The sequence below is a fragment of the Microdochium trichocladiopsis genome (genome assembly GCF_020744255.1).
Source record: "Microdochium trichocladiopsis strain MPI-CAGE-CH-0230 chromosome Unknown B0I36scaffold_2, whole genome shotgun sequence".
NCBI lineage: Eukaryota > Fungi > Ascomycota > Sordariomycetes > Xylariales > Microdochiaceae > Microdochium > Microdochium trichocladiopsis.
In genome coordinates this window covers 902,549-923,855 of record NW_025763545.1, presented here as the reverse complement: position 1 = coordinate 923,855, position 21,307 = coordinate 902,549, and the positions used below count along the sequence as shown (strand labels likewise).

Genomic DNA, 21,307 nt, shown 5'->3' with positions numbered 1-21,307 from the left:
GATTGGGTGGGTGTGCAGGCAGGAGAGGATCAGCACAGCAGACTGGATCAGTAAGGCGAGAAAAGCTTCCAGCCAGCTGGCTGCGAGGATGTGAGCCTGTCTGGGGATCCATCCGAGCTGCTCGCAGGGCTGTCAATTACGGCAGCCTGGGACGGTGCCCTCCGTGCTCTCCGGGGGCCACTTCCTTTGCGCGACGTTTTGGGCCGGCGGGCCTCCAAGCCTCCCTTGGCGTTTTCTCCACCATCGACATCATAACCTTGAAGCCACCAACAGTCCCCCTGTCCAGTCTCCTATGCCATGCGAGAACTAAGCAAGTGCGGGCCTCCCTCCGCAGTCTCCCTTGCACGGATCGTATAACTAACAGTATTTTATGCGATGCATTGTCGCGAGCAAGACATGAGCTGCAGCTTTGCCATCCATCCCTCTTGATGTCGGACAGGCGCATGAATGGCATTGTATCGTGGCTGGCACTATGACTCCCGTCTGAAGCACACGTCCGCTAGGATAACCCACGCCGGAATAGACTCCAATAGTGGACCACAACATGGGCACCAACGCGATTCGGATCCTCGAAGCAGAGTTGTGGTATTCCTCATGATCATGCACAGTCCCTGCTCATAGTAATCCTCGAGGACCCCAGCCCTCCCAACGCACGCCCACAATCCCTCGTCCCGCCTAATGATTGACCCAGGCCGGCCGACGCACGAACGATCGAGTATCTCAGATCCCCCTGATCGGCAATGAAGACTCTCAAGCACTCACGCCGTCGGTGCCACAACGACTCAGAAAAACTGGAGTTTGCAATTTCATAATACCCTGGCGCTAGGTAGTCAAGCGGTCTGGCTCGCGGCAGTGCGTTGCGCCGGTGCCAGTAGCTGATGGGGATTGAGGGACCCAGGTGTTTGGCTTCGTTGCTAGTGACGTCATGTCGGGAACGACATGGTACTGGACCTCCACAACGGGGCTGCAGCTACGAGTCTTGGATGGACGGCTTGCCGTCCACAGTTGCAGTCCAGGACCCGAGGGCTAGCGATCTAGCTGTTGTCTAGCCCGATCAATATTCCTAGGTGCTGGCACAGGCTATTGGATGACCTTTCCATCACAGCAACAATAATCCCCGAGGTGAGCTCGTCGTGAACTCGCCGCCTGAGGCCCTTCACTCGAGAAGTCGTCTCGGCCTGTAGCTTCCTCATCGGCCAAGAAAATGCAAGCCGCATCCGTTGTATCAACGTCCTTTCATGATTGATTTGTATTACAATGGGCTCGTGTTTGAGTAGTGATATCCCAAGTATCGCCTGCGTTATGCGGTATTGTTTGTGGCTTACTTCCCTGCCCGGCCAAGCCTCGCCTGAAGGCACCAGCCCGTCTGCCTTCCACGCCGACTGAGTTGACACGCAATCCAGAAAGGTCCAAAACAGTGAGGATATCCAGGAACTACAAACACAATGTCCAGGAATGCAGCGGTAATATCATGTACCATGCTGCTCATAGTGAATACTGACATTCCACCAGCTTCCTTCACTCATAATCTGCAACGATGGCAGCATTCATCGATGCCTAGGTATGACTCACCCATAGTCTAGGCAGATGTTTGCAGTGGTTGTGGCATGGCTCCTGATAGTCCTCCTCCTCCATCGCCCAAGACATTTGCAGCATGTCGATGTTGAGCTGGGTTCTGTGAGAAGGACTCAAGAGGTGGCAGGTCATCGTCATGCACATCGTCCTCGTAGTAACCATTCTCGTACTCCTCGTGGACACCGTCCAGTGTGCCATCCTGCGGTGCCTTCGCCGTTGGTTGTGCGGCCGATGTGTTTGCTGCCGCTTGGTCGGATGGGTTGCTGTTGGTTTTGGCGGGGTTCTTGCTCGGCTTCTTTCCCTTGCGGGACTTCATCTTTGCCTTTTCCAGCAGCCTTCGTCGCTCTGCCTCTTCCCTCCGCCGCTTGCGGTCCTTGATCTCGTACTGCCGGATGAGAGCCGTCGGCGCTTCGCCAAAGATGCTTTCGTACTCGCAGAATTCACACATCCAAATATCCTCGGGGGCTGGCGGGTGGTGATAGTTCTGATCTTCTGTTTGCTGCTTCCTCCGACGCGCAGCTAGCAGGAGCGAGTTTCCCCGCTTCTTTGTTTTCCTTGGGAGGGCGTTGGGCGAGGGCGGTCCCTTGCCATGTCCGTTGTTGCCCTGCTTTGTTGCACCATGGCCTCCCGAGAACGCGCCGCCAGCCATTGGTGGCGCCTGGGCGTTGCGATTGTTGTATACGTCCCGATTGTCTCCAGCCATCCCTCGTGGAATCGAGTGGTGATATCCAGGGAAATCGAGAGCCAAGTCAGCACCAGGCCACGACACTGAACTGCTGGAGTCGAATGTGAAGGTGAACTGGGTTGGTGCTGATGGCGTGTTTCTGGCGACCGTGTATGGCTTGCTCTGCAGAAGGCTGACGTTTTCTTGACCATGCGGGCGGGGATTCTTTTCAGCTGAGGCGATCGCGCTCGAAATGATGCCTACGTTCTCGCCTAGTCGACGCAGTAAGAGTGAGTGATGAGTCCAGGGAGAGGGGTGCAGTCAGGCTCGCGTGTGCCTGGTCAGGCACGAAGGCTGCGCGAGTGACCCGGTGCCGTAGCAACGAGCCTGGCCATGCCCATGGATTTCAAACACTTACCAGGTGGCGACGACGGCAACTGCCCTGCCGTCTTCGGCTTCGGTGCGCGACCAGGCCAGACACTGTTAGGATCGGAAAGGACTCGCAGTGGACTCCGTCCATTACGCACGCGACCGTATCGACCACGACCAGGCCCAGAGATACCTGCGCCGTTGACCGCGGCCGTCCCGGCTTGGTAGTACGCCGCCGTTGCTGCGGCAGCGATCTCAGAAGAGCCTTCGTCGCTAGTCGTCGGAGGTGACGGCACTCCAAGCGCCCCAGGATCGCCCAGCGGATGCGCGCCATTCAGTATGCTCTCACCCGCTGTTGGAATCTTGCGCTTCTTTTTGTTGTTCGAGTTCTCGAACGAATCATAACCATCGGCAGATGAGGCTGTTGATGGCGGCGCTTGAGGGATGTGACGAGAGCTCAAGCTCCTCTGCTGCCCGCGCAACCCAAGATTTGCCATCTCCGGAGCCGGGCGTACAGGTAAAGACCTTCGTTGCTGGCTGATGGGCGTGTCATCTCTCGTTTCGCCTCCTACAAACGCCCTCGATTCCAGACCTCGCCATGGTACAAAATTCTTCGCTGCACCAAGACTATGGGTTCCGTTGTCGTCCCTGGAACTATAAGGATACACAAACAAGGGCGTTGTCGTTTGTGGTGCTGGCGGATATTTGATAGACTCTGCCACAGCCGCCGAGAGCCGTTCTCGAAGTCGGCGCTTCGGCAATGGCAGAATAGGTCTATCCGGATATGTAGAAGACGAGGACTCGGGGGACATTGTTGTCGAGTAGCCTAGCGTCAATCACGATTAGTGGTGGTTCTGAAGTAGCCCAACACACAGACTGAGGGAGTCCCTGAATCTGGGTCCGACGGCATCAGACTGACACACCCATCATGAAATCATGTCCGTCGTCGTAACCCTGTACGGTCGAATCGGAGCTATCCGTGGCTCGTCGTGTTGATGACGCAGCAAGGCATGAGTCGACGTGCCGAATATCGGATTTGTAGATAGTGAATGTTCCCTGTCTTCATACATGTTCGTCAGTTTCAGATCGTCTATAGTCGGCAATCATCTATGCCCAGCCACCGCAGCTCGCACGTTGGACAGCAGCTGCTTCAGCATCTCGAGAATTGGCGGGGGAAGGCATATGGCTGTCCCCAGATCTTGGAGCACTATCCAGGGAGTATGCGGAGCCAAGAATATCTTGCTTGCCTTGTCGGACGCATAAAAGGACTGCCCAAAAGAGACTGACCGGAGTGCGGCAGACGAACCGAGTGCCGTTGAGTCGGGAGGTGGGACAGATGAGGCTGGCTTGTCGGCTCGAGGGTCACCCCAAAGGCTGGACGATTTGAGGCGGTTCGGGTTTATCGATGAGGTGTAACTGTGCTTGCAAGGGCGAACATGTATAGCCGAGGTCGAAGCAGTGCTGGGAGCTGCGTATGGAGGAGATATTGTGGTGTCGCCTCGTGCGTAGCAAGGTCAGTGTTGACAGACATCCAGCCTGGCTAGAGGTGCACATTATGGTGGTGGTAGCGGCGGCGGCAGGGTTCTGTCCTTGTGTGCACCCCACAGTGTCTCCAAGCCGTGTGGCCGAGTGTCAAAACAGTATGCATCGAGTGACCCTACGCTCTTAAGCAAGCACTTTAAGTACGCTAAACAGACAAGGACATCTATGGATATTTTTCTGACAGCTTGAAATTGTAAATAGTCCAAAGGAGAACCTCACCATGATGATAGTGCACACTTCTTGAGACAGGCATCACACCCGGCCGAAAGAGAGTTCCCTCCTGCTTCGAAATTCCAAAAGAGGATTCGTGGGTTTGGTCGTTAACTGACACGAGGCGATTGCTCATCATCCCGGTTCGAAGTTAGAGAATCGCGTGAGCTCATGAACAACCTGCGACTAGCTCGTTTTCTGGGGAAAGGAGAAGGAAGGGGATAGTCTCAAAACACCAGGCAGATGCATTTTCAGATACCTCGACATCTGCAGGACCATTCCCGGACACTCGAGCTGTGTAGTGGTAACTCGACGGACACGAAAGTGACCTTATCCGTCCCAAGACAGACCAGAGGCCATTTCCTGTTGCACATGTCCGAACTCGTGCTCATTGGCATAGCTGACAGCCATGGGTTTTATCCTGGTTATCACTGCTATCTACACTTCGGCACCCTTGACTACTTAACTGTAAGTAGTGTAAGAATCGGGACCGCCTGGTGGGATATTGTGCCGCACTGTGAGCTGTAGAGGTGGTGCGGGGCATCTTTCCAAGAAACCGTCTGCTCCGGGCGGCAAGGAGCTCTGAGAAATAATCCGCTCACTGACATGAGACAATCTTGGGGGCTTATCGAGGGCCGCGAGCGGTTTTTTTAATACTGCATCGGCCCGTCAAATCAGGTCCGACCCAAGACGGGCTTGTCAGCAACGGAATAGTGAAGCGACGGGTCTCAGCGCTCTCTCCAAACACAACGATGCCCATCGATGCTTTCCAAGGGAGACAACACATTCGTGTCCTGGCCTTGGTCTCCTTCGAACGGCATGATGCGCGGCTTTCACGAAGTGCAGTGACTGAACGGTTCATTGGCGCCACCTGGAGGCGGAGCCGCCTTCATTTGGTTGAAAGTGACTGAGCACCTTAGTCATCTTCCCTCTACCAGGCAGGGCCGGGACCAGCACCAGTTCGACACGGGAACTCCGCACTAGGTGGAGGCAGGCGGCTCGCACCTGGGCGTCGCATCCCTCCCTCCGATTGTCTTCTCTTTTCGCCCGAGTCTCCCCCCAGCTTCCTCCCACGACCTGCATGCTGCTTCACCTCGTTGGCGCGTGCTATCCTGGAGCAGCATTGAGTTTCCCGTCATGGTACAGAGCGAGCAAAGCCACCTGTTCCTCATCACTCTGCTTGCCTAGTCTTTCGTCATCCACGCGCAGCCTCCTCGCTCGTCGGCTTTTCTCAAGCATTCTCCCACGGCCTCGCCTCGACTCCTCACCACGGCGCATGAATAAGACGTTCCGGTGTCCAGAGCACTATTGTCCTTACCCTTTGGCGCTTCGCTAAGCTGGAGCCCTGTGGCTGCTGGGCGATTGCCTTCCGCACCTTGTCCCTCCTCCTGATGCTTCGCTTGCCACAGCGACTTCATTGAACGCGCTGTGCCAGCAATGGCCGACGTCCTTGCCCGACGCTCGTCCCGCGCCAAACCCCCATCATCGGCAATCCCATACCAATCGTCAGCGACATCGAGCAACTCGAGTCGCACGGAGCGCAGCACCCGCGCGTTCGCCAAGAACGGTTCACCACAGAAGTCTACCGAGAGCGCCTCGCTCAGTTCCGAACCGCCCGAAGACATCACCCACGAAGAATTCTCCTCTCGCAGAAGGAGCACACGCGCTCGTGACGAAGAACGTGACCGCCATCCTAAGATCGAGCTCCTCGACATGGCCCCAGCCAGCGATGACCAGCAAGAGGACGACGAGGCCGTCCGCTGTGTCTGCAACCACGAGGACTACCCCGGTCCGCCACCCTTCGAACCCGAGTCCAAGCATGGCCTGAAAGATGCAGTCGACTTCGAGCGCATCTTTGGCGTGGAGATCACGGACGAGATGGCCGGCAATTTCGTCCAATGCGAGACGTGCAACTCGTGGCAGCATAGCGCTTGCGTCGGTTTCACCACAGAAGAGTCGCAGCCCGACGACATAGAATACTTTTGCGAACAATGCCGCAAGGACCTTCACAGAATATTCACATCAAGTACAGGGTAAGTATCGCTCTTCAATCGACTAACGTCCTCGTGCCATGCGATCGAGGCATTAGTCTGGTTTGGATCGGGCGCTCACGCATTCTCTGCTCAGTCAAAAATACTCAATCTTCCTCCCCGTTCACCGTTTGTCGCGAGCCGCTTCCCGGGCAACCTCCACAGCCAAGGAGACCGCAGGGTCCCACTCGCCGAAAGAAACAAGCACCAGAAACTCCAGATCGGCGGCTGCCGCTGCTGCCGCGCTCAATGGGAAGCGACGGTCGACTATGAACAGCCGCGATGCAGCGTACGACGAAGAGGAACAACTTCGGCGTGCTATCGAAGCGAGCAAGGAAGAAACCGCAGACGAGGATTCTGAATTGACTGCGGCGTCAAGGCGACCGAAGCGCACAAGGGATGATAGCGAAGAGTATGTCCAAAGCCCAATTACGATCGAATTGGGTGCTCCAGTACTAAAAATGACGCAGGAAAGCCGAGAATGTGAAGAGACAGCGGACCGATTCCAGATCTGCCTCGCCGGTGGCGGAAGAGGCACTCAAGGTCGACCAAGACGAGTCTGATGACGATATTATGCCTGGCGGTCACAAGAAGTCTCGGAATGCTCTGAGAACTCAGCGCGAGCGCGCAGAGAGAGACGAGCGGCGTGAAGAGCAGGAACGCAAGCGTGCCGAAGCGGCCAGCAAGCGTAATGGCCGTGCGACACGGAGGCGCGGCGATGGTAAGCGTTTCTGGGCAACCTTGAATGTGCAAAAAGCCGTACTAACTTGATTGCAGAGGATGATCCTTCAGATGAAGCTCCTCCTACCACTCGAGCTGGACACAGTCGGTCCACAGACTCGGCTCCGCCCGCAGACCCGCCACCATCCTCGGCACCTCCCCCCGATTCTCCTCCAGCGACAGAACCTCCAGCAAGCTCACACAAGAAGAAGAGTGCGGCTCATTCGAAGAAGAAGGGACGGAACCAATACACGAAAGACCGAGACCAAGAGCACGAGGAATCTCCTGCGAGATCTTTGCCCCGGGACGCCAGCCGTAATGGCGACGAAAGCACGTCACACAGCAAGCCGTCCGGAACCGAACCGCCCAGCAAGCAGGTCGCCAGGTCGAAAGGGGTTATGAGTTCTCGAGTTACCATGAGTGACATGAAACGGCGTGTCAACAACATACTCGAATACATGTCGCGGACCCAAGTCGATCTCGTCAACGAGCCACTAAACGACTCGAACAAGACGACACCCAACAACGAGCTTACCAATGGCAAGACCGATGCGAACCTCAATGGCGACAGTGGCGGAGCCAGCCCGAAGAAGAAAGATGCGGCAACGCTCTCCGAAGCCACATTTAAGGATCTGACTTGTGTAGAGATGATGGACGCGTTGACGCGAGACCTAGTGAAGTGGCAGCAGGAGTACGCACCATGAGATGCTGCAGGTTCTGTCCCTTAGCGAGGTTTCGCCCGCGTGGCCTTGGCTTAAGTGCCTCATCCCCTCTTTTGTATTTCTCCTTGGTTCTCTTGATCCTTCATCACCACGTATACCCATGGCAACAGGCGTTCTGTTTTGTGTTCCGTTTATTCTTCCACCTTCACCGTGGCGTTTCACGAGCCGCATCATATTTGCCCTTCTTGGTCGTTGAGAAATGTTTCTTGTCTCTTTCATGTCTGGAGTCTAGTTCAGGAGAGAGATGAGAGATTCAAAAAAGGAAAAATGACGGAAGTTGATCACGCATATGATGTCTGAGAAAAGTATTCGTTTGGCGAATCCACCATTGTAATGTTTTGGTTTAAATATGGGCCCTTTGCACACACACCTTGAAATTCGAAAGCACGCTTCTCCTGCAGAATCAATCAACCTGCCTCGAGGGTCAAAAGAAAGAAAGAAGCAAGGAGGGTGAAGTATACGAGGGGATGTTTCTGGGTTGCAGCACTACAAAGCAAAGATTGGTCGTGTTGCAGAAGAAACATGCTCGTTGCTGTTGGATTCTGTGTCGTGTCTTTGTGCACTCATCTCAACTATACCTCCAAGCCTGATTTGTCCTGTTCTTCGGTGGAAATTTGTGTTGTACAATAAGTGTCTCTATAAGTAGGGTAACCCCAACATGATTCTTCTTGCCCAGTTCATAAGTGTGGCGGCGTGCGTTTATGTTCGTGATGATGAACATCAGTAGTAGTGTACATGCATGCATGGCGCATATTCATATGTCCAAGCTGGTTTCCCTATCTGGGATCGTCAGACGGAGAGTGTGTCCGCAACGTCTATATCAGGCGTAAATCCTCAGAATCGATTCTCGCTGCCGACCTGAACTTTGAGGCCCTTCAAGTCCGGGGTCCCTCTGCAGTACTGTCTGTGCCAGGGGACAATTCTTGTTGACCTTTCCACAAATGTTGAACACTCTCTGAAGACAGAGATGAGCAGGGCAGATAAGGGCCGCAGGGTTGATGCCCACCCACTATTGGTGGTCTCGGCCAGTTCATCTGCCGATCAGGCTGGCAGTCTTTGAGGTGTTGGTGCGCTATACGGAAATGTAGCATCGGGGTTATCTATTCGGCATGCCCAAGCAGCACTGAGAACCGCCACGGGATGAGATAGTGCTCCGACTACTTCTCTTGCGAATATTCAAGTTCTGGCGGCGTGCCTCGCAGCCTGGTTCGCCTTGCGTTGGTCCTTGTATAACTTCTTGGCCTGCCTCAGACTGACTGGCCCGCCATGACCCGCCTCGAGTTTGAGTTTGTGCGCCAGCCTCCGCAGGTTGTCCTCTGAGAGGTCGTCGAGGCAGAAGCGTCCCAGCTTACCCTTGCGCCACTGCTGGACAATCCAGTCGGCCGCACGCAAGCGGCTCGGCTCCCCGCCCGCGCCGAGCATGCCGCGCTTCCGGCCGACGTTGTCGAGAAAGTCTTCGACCGAATTGGTCGGGGCCGACCATCTCGAGTACAAGCCCGGGTCGTGCAAGTTGAGGCGGAAGAGGAGGTAGTCGGCGATGGTCTCTACGGGGACGATGCCATCCTTGACGCAGCCGACGAGGCTGAGCTTGAGCATGGACTCGACGTCAGCCACGTACGGGACGAAGACACCAGGAGTGTCATACACCTGGACAGCAGGGATGTCGCCATCGTCTTCGGTAACGCGTACTGGCGTTTGGACCTGTCTGGTCACGCCGGGCTCATCACCAGTGCGGGACACGGTTCCCTTCTTTTTGGTGCCTTTCGATCTCAATGCATTCAGCAGTGATGACTTGCCAGCATTTGGCATACCCACAACAAGGGCACGGATACCAATCAGGGAGTCATGCGCCGCGGCTCGCGCCTTCAGGAGCTTGATGACATTTCCTGTTGTATTGGCCTTGTAGGTGTTGACAAAGACGATTGTGGGAGACGGGCCAGAGCCAGTGGGTTGTGCAAGGTCTTCAACTCTCTCGTCCAGCGGATTTGCTGTCTCGAACTCAAGAGCATCAGCAGCACGCTCGCCATGATCGACGGCTTCAGCAATGCGGCCTGCATGAAAAGCCAGCAACGTCTTGATCTCTTTACGTTTCGAAAGAGTCGTAGCAATGTCTCGGTCAAGGTCTTCGACAAGTAAGTCTGCCTTGGTATACACGACGACCCTCTCTTTCCCGGCCAGAGCTTGTTCAAGCTTGGGGTTGGTCGAGGTCACTGGGACACGGACATCACGACACTCGATCACGACGTCGATGTCGTTGAGCATCCTGACCATGGACTGCAGCGCACTGTGGTGGTGCCCCAAGTAGTAGGATCGTATGATTGAGTCCGAGGCGGCAAAGGACTTGCGGGGTACGAAGGCCGGGATGGCATCCTCAGCAGGCAGTTGGGCATTTTGGCTCTTCTTGTCCTGCCGGGCTGGGATTGCATCGGGTGGAGGCCTTGCCGTGCGGTTAGCCGCAGCCATCTGGGACGCGGTTGATGCCGGCTGAAGCCAGGAGGAAGACGGCTGTGCCTGGTGGTAGGCTGCCATCCTTGGGGGCAGCTTTGAGAATCCATGGGACCAGAGGACATGCGGTCGAGCAAGCCGTGCCCGGGCCGTGGCCCCAGCAAGGAGGGCGGCCATGTCTGGGCTGAAGAGCCGACCAGCAAAGGGTAGTCTACCGGTGTTGACTAGGGACCAAAGGCGGCAGAGGCAAGATGTAGTCGTCGCAACCGTGGCGGCCGGGTCATGTCATGTCAGTTGTCAACAGAGAGGTGTGGTGCTGAGGCGGGACCGCTTGCACTAGCATCCATGGCGAAGACAGCCGCGCGCTGCTGTTGTTGCAGGATGGGCGAACACAGGCAGAGTCACGGCACGGCCAGTTGACGGCGATGGGGATTGAAACTTTTGGTGGAGCGGGAGTGGAGTGCTGGGTGAATTCAGCCCTGCCCGCGCGGCGCCGGGCCAAATGACGTGCTGCGGACGCAAGTGGGATGGGGGAATGGGGGAGACGAGACCCTGGCCGTCTGGAGGCCCGTCCCGGGTGCCTTGCAGCAGCTTCCCGCACTTCCAAGGCGAGGTATCCAGTATCCCCAGCTTGGTAACATTGGACAAAGTATGCGTGCGTGCGGCGAGGTGCGTACCTTTACGTACATAGATAGTCGCAGGTGGCATCGACGTTGGCTCCACCAGCTCGGACAATTAGTCTACTATGTCGCACCAGGTATGATCCTTCAGTACGCCCTGCAGCCCTGCCAGGCCCAGCAGGCTTTCCACAACAGGACTCTGAGGGACTCTAGTCTCTTTCCAAGCCACCCGCCCGAAATAGCCCGAGTCCACAACTGATTATGCCCTCGGCATACTTCATCAACTCGAGGTCCATGGCTGTCGCGCCCCAAGACGCCCCGCATCCGTCTGGCCCTGAGTCCGTCCTGTGGCAGCACCGATGCTCGCCAGAGGGCCGCCTTTCTTCATGCATGGCTCGACTATCGACATGCAATTGGCTGGTCTATACGGCACGGCTCACTCCTATTGCGTGATCAAGGTCCTGCCGACAGTCGATCACGGCCGCCATACAAGAAGGCCACTCACCAGACCGGCAGGATTCCCCAGATCGGGCAGTGTCAGAAACAGGCATCTCCTTGGCCACGGGTGCTATTCTCCGCCTCGATTGGACTGTGCCAGGATCTGGCCTGCGCGGCGCATCATTTGCATCGAACTGTCCGGCCCCCAGGCCTGTCTCTGTTAATGCGCGGGGACAGTTCTGTCAAAGAGCCAAGCGATCAGATCCTCCTTCCTAGGAGGCTCGCCATGAGGCAGATATTGCAATTGGACCCCAATCTCGTGCCCTCGTCCAGGAGATGGCGGCATCGACAGGCTACTCGATCCTTTCCCTGTGCTGATTCATGTAACCAGCTGGGCTTGGCAGCCCTACATGTCAGCCCGAATAGGCAGTCTTTCTCATAGCCGACTTGATGGCCCCCCAGGATGCCGCTCCGCGACTCCTCGTCGGCTCAGCCATGAGTACAGATTCACCTAGCTGGTCTCGTGTAGAGATGATTCTAATGTAGTTCCTGCTCGTCCAGCTTGCAGACGGGCCTCTGCCGTTCCGCTCGCAAAGTAACGTGCCAGCTCCTGGAGCACATCGCGTAGACCTCTGTTGCGATGCTTTGGGACTAGCTCGCAACTTAGACCTCGAGCAACGACAATGGCAACATCAGCACGTGTTCGGCTCCGTGGTGCCAACAGCATCTGTATTCGATCCATCCATCTTTGCTGATGGTGGTTGAATGATACGAAATATATAAGGACGGAAGCATCGCCATGCCCTGACGATATGAAGAAGAGAGACATCAAGCGCCGAGAACAACAACACAAGGAACTCCTCCACCACATTCATCTACTCCTCAAAGTTTCGCCAGCTTGCCAAAATTGACAACAACCTCTTTCACAATGTCCAACTTCTCACTCCGCGGGGCACTCTCGACCTTGGCCCTCGCGGCCGCCGTCACTGCCGGCCCTATCCAGATTCAGGAGGCTGCCCCGTCCAAGTCTGGCTACTCGATCAAGTGGCAAGACAACTTCAGCGGCGCCGCTGGTCAGCTTCCTGACCAGGACAAGTGGTGGCTGGGCTCCAAGGACCACTGGAATGAGGAGTGGCAAGACTACCAGGCTCGCAACAAGAACGTGCAGCTTAGCGGCGGCAACACGCTGCAGCTCGTCCCGTGGAAGGAGAGCGGCACCAACTGCAAGACCAACGGCGAGGCTCCCTACCCCGTCCGCACTCACCAGTGCTGGAGCTCCGGCCGCGTCGAGTCCAACTACTACTTTACCCCAGCCTCGGGCAAGAAGACCGTCATCGAGTCCCGCCTGCGCTTCGGTAGCAACTCGGCCGGCAACAACAAGGGCATTTTCCCAGCCTTCTGGACTCTTGGCCAGGCCTGCAACACGGAAAACCCTGGTCACCCGACCTGCGGCGAGGTCGACATTATGGAGCGTGTCAACGGCGAGAACATGGGCTATGGCACGCTGTGGTGCCGCGAGGGTGACTGTGGTCAGAGCGACGGCACCAGCCTGCCTAACAACGACTGGCACACCTGGGCCGTCACGTGGGACCGCACTGCTTCGAGCTGGACCGACCAGTCTCTCACCTGGACCATGGACGGTCGCGAGTACCTCCGTGTTCGCGGCTCCGATGTCAAGAACCAGGACTCGTGGAACTACATTGCCGCCAAGCCCCACCGTATCATCTTCAATGTCGCCGTTGGCGGTGTCTGGGTAAGTTTTCTATCCCGATGCTTCAGAGAGAGGGGAAGAGAGTAGCATAACGAGTACTGACATGAATATTACGATAGCCCGGTGACCCCAGCTCGAGCACCCAAGACGGCTACGGTGCCATGATGGAGGTCGCCTACGTTGCTCACTTTCAGTCAAACTAAGCCTGCTCAGCAGCACGGGGACAGGCACCACTATCACACTTAACGAAAGTGAGAGTGCACATGTCTTCCCAAAAACATCTCAACAACTCATCATACAGCGGTGGCATGGTCCACGCGATGGGCGATAACAAACCCAACAGCATTACACTTCGACGGCGTCATCCCAAGGTACAAGGCTTGGGAGCTCTCACACTCATTGATTATTAACAAAAGCCATTTGGACATTTTATATCTCACAGTACATATTTCTTGTATATATCTCCCACTACATAAAACCCAGACATATCGAAACATTGAACATACACTATTTTCACTTTTTAAAAACTTATGGCGGCCCACTGGCAGTGTCTGGAACATTGGAGCGGCAGTATTTGAGGTGATGGCCTTGATCTGGAGCAACCCCCCCCCCCCCCCGAGACGTACAAGTCATGGAAGCACGGCTATGCTCATTGACACGATGGGGACAAATGAGGTCCACGGGTATTGTGATTCGGCTGAGCGACTTGCGAAGGGATTGACATGTCTTGGCCCCCCTGTTGGTTATACTCGTCTCACGTACATGACTTCGCAGTACTATGCATTCCCTATCTGCGCAGGTGTATGGCCACGCTACATCTTCCCACTCCCGGCTCAGACACCTCACGAAATCAACAACAACAACAGCAGCAACTAGAGCACCGACATTAGCCCCAATCCGCATGGCGCACAGCATGGCTCCCACCCAGCAACCAGCACCGACCACCACCACCCGCCATCTGGGCCGCGACATAGCAGATGCCCTCCGTCTCGACGCCGACCCAGCCCTCGTGGCTCCACGTGGTCCCGACGACATTGAACGTTGGGAAGCTGAGCCCCTCGCGGACCATGCTGGCGCGGATGTAGAGAATGGTCCCGCCGACGCTGTCGAGCGGCACGAGGTCCGCGTCCGAGGTTGGCCCCTCCTCCTCGCCGCCGCCGCCGCCGAGGAGGAGGACGTCGACAAACTTGCGGGTGCGCACGAGCTCGTCGACGGCGGCGCCGCGCATGCCGTCGACCACGGGGCTCCAGAGGGTGCGGGCGCCCTTGTCCACGCTCCAGGCGTTCTTGTCGTAGTTGGCGTGCGCGTTCTGCGAGCACCGCGCGGTGATGAGCCCGACGTCGCCCGGGCGGGCCGCGGCGTGGGCGAGCATGGCCTGCACGATGCCCGGGGAGAACTCGGCCACGTCGGCGTCGACCCAGAGGATGTGCTCCTCGTCCGCAAGGGTCCGCAGCATCAGGTAGTTGCGCAGCGCCGCGATGATGCCCCGGCGCTTCCGCTGGACCTTGGGGCTCCGGTCGTGCCGGTCCTTGTAGTCGAGCGTCGTCGCCGTCTGGCCCGGCGAGGAGGAAGATGAGGACCCCGGAGTCTTGAGGAGGATGCTGACCCGCCCAAAGGGGAGCTTGCTCGTGGCCTGCTTGATGGCGGCGAACTCTGCCTGCGACGACGTCATCATGCCGAGCGACACGGTGGCCAGGTCCAGCTTGGTCGTGAGCAGCAGGTCCAGGAAGTCGTGCACCGAGCGGCCCGTGGCGCGGAAGTCGCGCGCCCACGAGCTCTCGTCCTTGTTGAGCACCAGGATGAGCAGGTTCGGCTGGACCATGGCCGCAGAATCAGCACCAGTGCCAGTGCCGGTGCCGCCGCTGCGGGTGACGAAGAGCTCGCGGGTGTAGTGCACCGCGCCGTCGGCCAGGGTCTCCTCGTACTCGCGCAGCGCCGGGTCGCGCGGGAGCCTGTGCGAGTAGGTGTGCGGGATGATGTCGATGCACGAGCCGAGCGTCTTGCACGAGTACGCGCGCCGGCGCGGCTCCGTCGTGTAGAGCACCACGGCCGCGAGCAGGATCGCCGCAATGATGGCGCCGTAGCGTCGGGTGTGGTACCTCCTCATCTTTGGCGAAGCGGCGGCAACAAGCCCGAGTCCATGGCGGGATGCGCCTTGGGTGTGTCTTTGTGTTTGTGTGTATATGTGTGTGTGTGTGTGTGTGTGTGGCCGAGCTCTGTTTGGAGCCCCGAGCTTAAGTGGACTGCAAAGGCCTTGGCTTCACGAAGCGGCGAGGTTGGCGATGTCTGTTATGAGGCACCATGCTAGTCGTCCTCTGGGTGTTCCATTATCGTTGCGCACCCATTGGACCCCTATTGCTGCTGCAGCCACACAATGGACTGTAAGTGGATACAGTGCCTCCAACAACACACGGTACACGCCCTTCTTGCTTCATGCGGCACAGAAGCGAGGCCATCACGCAATCTGTCTCCTTTTCACACGTCATCCACGAATATTCGACAGGCAGTGGCATGATTTTCGTCTGCCTGGTGCGTTACTAAGTTGCAAGTCGAACCAAGAGGTCATTGGCCGAATCGTGCAGTTCTTCGAGGGCCTGGTTCGATGCGGGGTTACGAGGCCTGGACCTTGGGGGTCACTGGCCCAAGCTATTGTAAGTAACGTACGCTTACTTAGGCATAACTTTAGGACAATGGATGCCATTGGAATAGCGGCGAGGCGTTTCGATAGCTCCGTGCTCGGCTCCGTGCTACGAAAGCTTCCATCCATGATGATGCGGCACGAGCGGATCGACTCGGTCGGTGACCCAGGACCCGAAAGCTGCCTTGAACTTCGCACAATGCCATTTTCTGGTTCCCGGGAGCAAGACATTATTAATACACTTGCCTCACGCAACTAGAATAACTGCAATCCCTTGCAATCTGTTCATTTCTCCCCGTCGGACTTCCACTCTCATGAAATATCCTCGGATAGGCAGCTCGAGGTCCAGGGGCTTTATGAGAAGGATCCCTCTCAGTATTCGAGCGGTTGTGTGTGGGGGGCAGCAGCTTGGATTTACAACCTCGGGTACAGCAACCTTGATTTAAATGTTGCCGACTGGCCCACGAGCATGGGTTTGAGCAGGCCGCTGCCGGGGGAGACAGAGGCGCTCGCCATGCGCCAACCTTATCAAGCTCCTCTTCGTTCTCTGGCGTGATGTCAAGATTCCTCACAACCCATCGTCATGTTGTTTCCGCCCTGTACTGCCAGGCAGTCGTGGCTGCGATGGTGGCCAGGATACCTTAGGTAGGCGTACCTGTGTTGCGGCTGGTCCACGTCAGATGCACCCCGGATTGTGGAGACACAGGGACGATCACATCGACTTTTCATGTCTCGGTGTGCGCCAGAGCAGACTGCCCGACACCCTGTGCCCATCTGTCAGCCCTCCGAGCGTCCACTCGGGTTCCAGAGATCGCCTCCTGTCGTGCCAGGGAGCTGACCGGTCCGGGGCGTTGTGCTACCACCCCTAGCACGATTACGGAGTGCCACGAGGCTGGCCCAAGCCAGGACGGCTCACCTTGCGCTTCCCCGCACCACCACCCGGGAGACGGAGTCTGGGGATCAACCACTTCCAGTTGGACGCGGCGCCAGGCTAGGATCATCGCGACGCAGCACCTGTCCCGTCAGCGGCCGGGTGCGTGCTATTACTGTATCCAGCCCCCCGAGCGTGCGTGTCATATGACTCTGCGGAAGCGGGAGCAAGGGTCCATCGCGGGGAAAGCCGTTCGTCAGCCGCTCTCTTTCGGAAGCACGGCTAATACGCATAACCAAGTGCTTGCTCGCGAATTTGATAAGTTATGCCAAGGCCAGGCTCGGTGGAGCTGACAGTGCTGGGAGTATTTGCACAGCCATGCAAGACGTGGCACCGCATGTCGTGAACAGCTGACAAACTTTCTTTTTGCTTAACGCGGCGGTGTAGTAGCGGGAGAGACCTTGGGCAACCTGGCCCCCAACGGCTGACAGCTGTACTTATTTGTTGAAGCAATGCATCATAAAGTCCTCGGCACGCATTGATGGCGCTGCCTCAAAGGACTATGGAAGTCTATTCCAAATAGCGGGGGACGAAGACCATTCTGCATTGCCTGGAGATCGACCTTCAGCTCATGGCCGAGCAAAGAGCGGCGAGCATGACGCCAGCATTGAGCCAGTTGGATGAGTCCGAACAAGCCAGGTTCCTTACTTCGTGACGTTTTGTCTGCCTCATTACCACGGCGGTGGTGCTTCTGGTCATGTCTATTATCCAAGACACTCATGAAGGGCCAGTTGGTCAGAGCAGAAAAGCAAACGCTCTAAGCGACCACGAGAACATCACATGGTGAAGTGTTTCAATGGTCCCAGAGCGAGCGATGTGAGCCCAACATCCCTGTCCTCTGAGACCAAACGATGTGTCTGATTTCAGACGACCTTCTAGAAGAGGAAGGGCGCGGGGCTGACCCAACGGGCGTGGGGGACATCATGTGGGCGAGACCAGGGTCGCCCCCCCCCCCGGGGGTGTGCCGCGTGGGCGTGGGCGTCGTCGTCCGTTGTGCCCATGTACGGGGGATCACGGCCGCTCGTCATGGCGTCGTAATGCTAGCCATGGCGCAAAGGACTGATACCGGAGCCGGAGGCCAGATGCTGGCTGGTGGGATGTATCCTGAGGCTTGATACGAATCCGCCACAAGTGCCCAGGGCAGACCACCTGCTGGCGTGCCTCGTGGTTGGATGGCTGCTCAGTGTCTTGCAAGATCCTACTCGGCTGCGCTTGCTGTGTGATGAGAACCCACGCAGCGAGCAAGGGAGTGTCTGGGTCACGCGCAGCCACATCTGTGGCAAAGATGTGCGCACCACTGACAAGGAGGAGGAAAAAAAGGAAAGAGGGTTAGGCGGCGAGGAGAATGTGCCTGGCCGTCTAATGTCGGCCAGCAGTAGGAAATGGACAGGTAGGCCAGTGTCGAGCTGAAAGCGGTGAGGAGGGCAGGCACTGGGCAGGTATGCTGTCGAGCATTTTGTCAGCAGCAGTGCCTCGCTGGGCAATGGCAGTCCTGGTGCTGATGGACAGGAGGGAAAAAGCACAGATGCCTCGCACCGTCAGACCCGAGGCTGGCCCAAGCTGGCCATGGTCGAGTCGAGTCGAGTCAGATTTGATATGCCCTAGTGTGCTGTGCATTCCCACGCCGCCAGGAGTTTTTGTCATGCTGGGCCGGGGCTGGTTGCGCCTGCCGGCCATAAAGCACCATGCTTGGACTAGGCATCGCTCGCTCCAGCAGCGCGTGCGGCTGCAATCGGCCCGCGCATCTGGCGGGCCTGTCTTGCGTACAAGTTAGCGTACACTACCATAGGTAATTAGCTGCGACACTCACCTCAGGCGGGCAGCTTCCGTCCACAATCCTGCAGCCGTGCATCAGCAGACCACTTTTTGCTGCAGGTATCAGATCTTGCGTTCCAGCGCACAGCCAGCGCAGCATCCCTGCTCGAGTCTGTCTCTGCGCACCCGCCCGCCCGCTGCTGGCCCAATCCGGCTCGCTTGCCCCCCGCCCAGGTTCCCGTCTGCTGGGCCCCTGATCACCGCCTCTCCGGCCCATGCGTCTCAACCCACGCCGCCCAAAGCCACCCTCACCGACTTGCACGTGGACCTGCAGCTCAGCACCTACTGTGCAACCTCGTCCCTCTGCCGAGCTACCATAGGGTACTTATCTCGAGCCAGCTCCTTGGGCCTACGCCACCCGGCCTTCTTCTCTGCCAGCTCACCACATCGTCCATCTATCGGCTCCACCCGTGACCTCATCCATCTCCAAAGTCTACCACCGCCTCCCGCTCCTTCATTCCGTCTGGTCCAGCGTCGAGCGTCGACAGGTGGCCCACAGGTTCAGGCTCAGGACCAGGGCTGCTCGGCAACAGGGATCATCCAGGCATTAAGATACCGTCCTTCCCCACGGCTTCCGGCCAAGGCTCTGTGTTTCGGTACCTACATCCAGGCCCCTACAAGCTGCGCCGGCACAACCCGCTCCTGCTCCTGCTCAGGCACCACAGCCACAGCCAGCGCATGCCCAACTGAGACGACAGACCAGGAAACTCTCGGCCTTTGGCTCCTTTCCTCAACTGCGGTGTCCTTCTCAAACGCCTACGGTAGACAGGCCCATTCGACGTTTCTGCACACGATAGCTTTCGCCCTTTAATCCGTCTTACACGTTGATCCGAGGCAAACTTCTGGAAACGCCACACGCGGCGTCAGCTCAAACCAATCTCTTCTCGGTGCATCCATCACTTTTTTCCTTCTACGACAATGACGTGTCTGCTTTCAACGATTTCGGACTCTCCGCCACTTTAATCTGTCTTCGTGGAGTCGAGGGCACTCCACTCTTTCCGACCGTGAGGATCCGCCTCATCAGGTTTCAAGGCTCACGATGGGGGGCATGATCTTGCCCAAGGGCATAGTCACCAACACAAGCTGGATTTATGAGGAGGTCGCAAAGTATCCCGTTGTGCCGCCAGACCAGATTCATAAATACTGGCGTGGTAAGCATCTCTGGGCTCGCCACTTGTAGAGGGAGACCGGCCGCTGACCAAGGCGATAGTTTACACAACAACGTTTACGCGTCTTGTTGACCCAACTGCCAACCGCCTCGAAAACTTCTGGTGGCATGTCTGGGGCAGCGAACTCCGTAATCTCCCCGGACCAGTCCTGGCCCGGCTCTTTGAGGAAATCTCAAATGGACCAACGTTTGTGAAATTGCGAAGTACCGCGAATCGCTATGAAGGGCCTTCACAACCGGTCAGTGCTCTCGTAGATGTGTTTGAATCCTTCGAGAGCATGGCCTAACTTTTCATTCGCAGTCGTCTCCAAACGCCAACAGGGTCGTGGATCCAGACCGTCACGACGAAAATAATAGTACAATAGCCCACGAGGGTGTACAATCCCCATTGAGCCCTGAGCTGGATGCTCCTGCAGACCTTGCTGTGGCCAGGAAGAGTTCTGCTATGCAACAACCGCCAGGAAAGCCGATCCTCAAGACACCAAGAGCTCCGTCAAGCACAGGCCCTCGACCAGTTGCGCGTTTCGTCTCACCAGCTGTCTCCGACTCGGAAGATCTAGCCTCCTCGAGCAGCACTGCTGTGAATGAGCAAGCGAACGCCCGGGACGCTGACCTGCTCAAAGCCAAGGTTGCTGACAAAAAGCGCGTCGGCTCAGTAACTCCCAAAAAGAAGGGTGCAAAAGTGGTAGCGTCTACAGCAGCACGGCGTAGACCTGCGATGCCACGGCGGCCCAGCTCCCAATCTTCTGCCGGAGGATCTGACAACGGTTCCAAGGAAAGTGGATCAGTATCATCCAAGATCAGCAGCTCAGCACGCTCCATTGAGACTATCGAGGAAGGCAAGCGCACGCCCGCAGCACATCGGCCAGGCACAGATGTCAAAATTATTAGCGCGAAATCAGTGGGGAAACGCCCGGCAACATCAGTCAATCATGATCACGCAAATACATTAGAGCCGGCAAAAACACAAACTCCACCGTCGAGCAACCTTACCTCGGCTGGACTGCAGACGAGCCAGCATCAGATGGCCAACTCTGTCCCAACAACGACAAGCGAGCCACCGACAACGAACCCTCAGCCCTCCCCTCGTGCTAGAAACTCTTCCTACGAAGGCCAGGGGACCACAAATGGGCGTCCGTCGTTTCCGGCTGGTGCTGCAATGAGCCGATCCAGGTCTGACATGGGCACATCACGTCCTGGAATGCGAGACTGGAATATGAACCGCCGCGGTTTCTCTCAAGGACTCCTCTCCGGCACCACAGTCACTACTTCTAATGCCACGGCTCAAGGTACTATCATCGAGTTTGACGAAAACATACCTGCAAGCCTGGCTTCCCTACACAACTTTGGTACCGAAGATGATCCCATACAAGGTCTCCAGCGATCAGGCACAGGGTCATCAACAAGCTCGCGTCTTGTGCCAACACTTCCAAGCGGGAGTCCTAACGTTCATCTAGGAAGATCAAAGAGTCAATTGACACTACTCCTTGAGCGCCAAGGTGACGACAAACGGAGCCGCCGGTGAGATGGCAGTTATTCCATCGTCAAACTTTGTACAACATTCGGAACCGAGTCTCACAGCAGTTGTGGCCCGGTCAATGACTTGCCAGGTCCAGGTCAGTGCGCTCTTGTGAGCGCCGAGTGCTTTGACTGGACTTGTTCGAGATCGCGCCGCACAACCTCATGCTATATTCGGAGCATATTGCATG

The 21,307-nt window shown here is 56.9% G+C and overlaps 6 protein-coding genes across 6 annotated transcripts; 3 read left to right on the top strand and 3 right to left on the bottom strand.

The window, feature by feature from the left end:
- Window positions 1-1,314: 1,314 nt before the first annotated feature.
- B0I36DRAFT_64643 (uncharacterized protein) lies at window positions 1,315-3,923 on the bottom strand. The gene is made up of 4 exons (XM_046163150.1): window positions 3,896-3,923; window positions 3,532-3,668; window positions 2,658-3,434; window positions 1,315-2,511 (listed from the first exon to the last, which is right to left on the bottom strand). Exons 2-4 carry the CDS (start codon window positions 3,536-3,538, stop codon window positions 1,580-1,582), a joined length of 1,716 nt encoding a protein of 571 aa, XP_046016459.1. The 5' UTR covers window positions 3,539-3,668; window positions 3,896-3,923; the 3' UTR covers window positions 1,315-1,579.
- A 1,697-nt stretch (window positions 3,924-5,620) lies between these two features.
- B0I36DRAFT_64633 (uncharacterized protein) lies at window positions 5,621-8,191 on the top strand. The gene is made up of 4 exons (XM_046163149.1): window positions 5,621-6,393; window positions 6,488-6,802; window positions 6,861-7,111; window positions 7,168-8,191. Exons 1-4 carry the CDS (start codon window positions 5,798-5,800, stop codon window positions 7,812-7,814), a joined length of 1,809 nt encoding a protein of 602 aa, XP_046016458.1. The 5' UTR covers window positions 5,621-5,797; the 3' UTR covers window positions 7,815-8,191.
- Window positions 8,192-9,137: 946 nt separating this feature from the next.
- On the bottom strand, window positions 9,138-10,190 carry B0I36DRAFT_207177 (P-loop containing nucleoside triphosphate hydrolase protein; the record flags this gene model as incomplete). The annotated part of the gene is made up of 2 exons (XM_046148854.1): window positions 9,138-9,830; window positions 9,963-10,190. Coding segments are annotated over 2 exons (921 nt in total), but the record flags the coding sequence as incomplete, so codon positions are not given.
- A 1,830-nt stretch (window positions 10,191-12,020) lies between these two features.
- On the top strand, window positions 12,021-13,294 carry B0I36DRAFT_64618 (secreted glucosidase). The gene is made up of 2 exons (XM_046163148.1): window positions 12,021-13,088; window positions 13,166-13,294. Exons 1-2 carry the CDS (start codon window positions 12,264-12,266, stop codon window positions 13,247-13,249), a joined length of 909 nt encoding a protein of 302 aa, XP_046016456.1. The 5' UTR covers window positions 12,021-12,263; the 3' UTR covers window positions 13,250-13,294.
- A 373-nt stretch (window positions 13,295-13,667) lies between these two features.
- Window positions 13,668-15,311, bottom strand: B0I36DRAFT_313817 (Anp1-domain-containing protein). Its single transcript, XM_046152674.1, has one exon. It carries the CDS (start codon window positions 15,151-15,153, stop codon window positions 13,933-13,935), a length of 1,221 nt encoding a protein of 406 aa, XP_046016455.1. The 5' UTR covers window positions 15,154-15,311; the 3' UTR covers window positions 13,668-13,932.
- Window positions 15,312-19,324: 4,013 nt separating this feature from the next.
- Window positions 19,325-21,214, top strand: B0I36DRAFT_64597 (uncharacterized protein). Its single transcript, XM_046163147.1, has 3 exons — window positions 19,325-19,581; window positions 19,641-19,837; window positions 19,900-21,214. Exons 1-3 carry the CDS (start codon window positions 19,470-19,472, stop codon window positions 21,121-21,123), a joined length of 1,533 nt encoding a protein of 510 aa, XP_046016454.1. The 5' UTR covers window positions 19,325-19,469; the 3' UTR covers window positions 21,124-21,214.
- The last annotated feature ends 93 nt before the right edge of the window (window positions 21,215-21,307 follow it).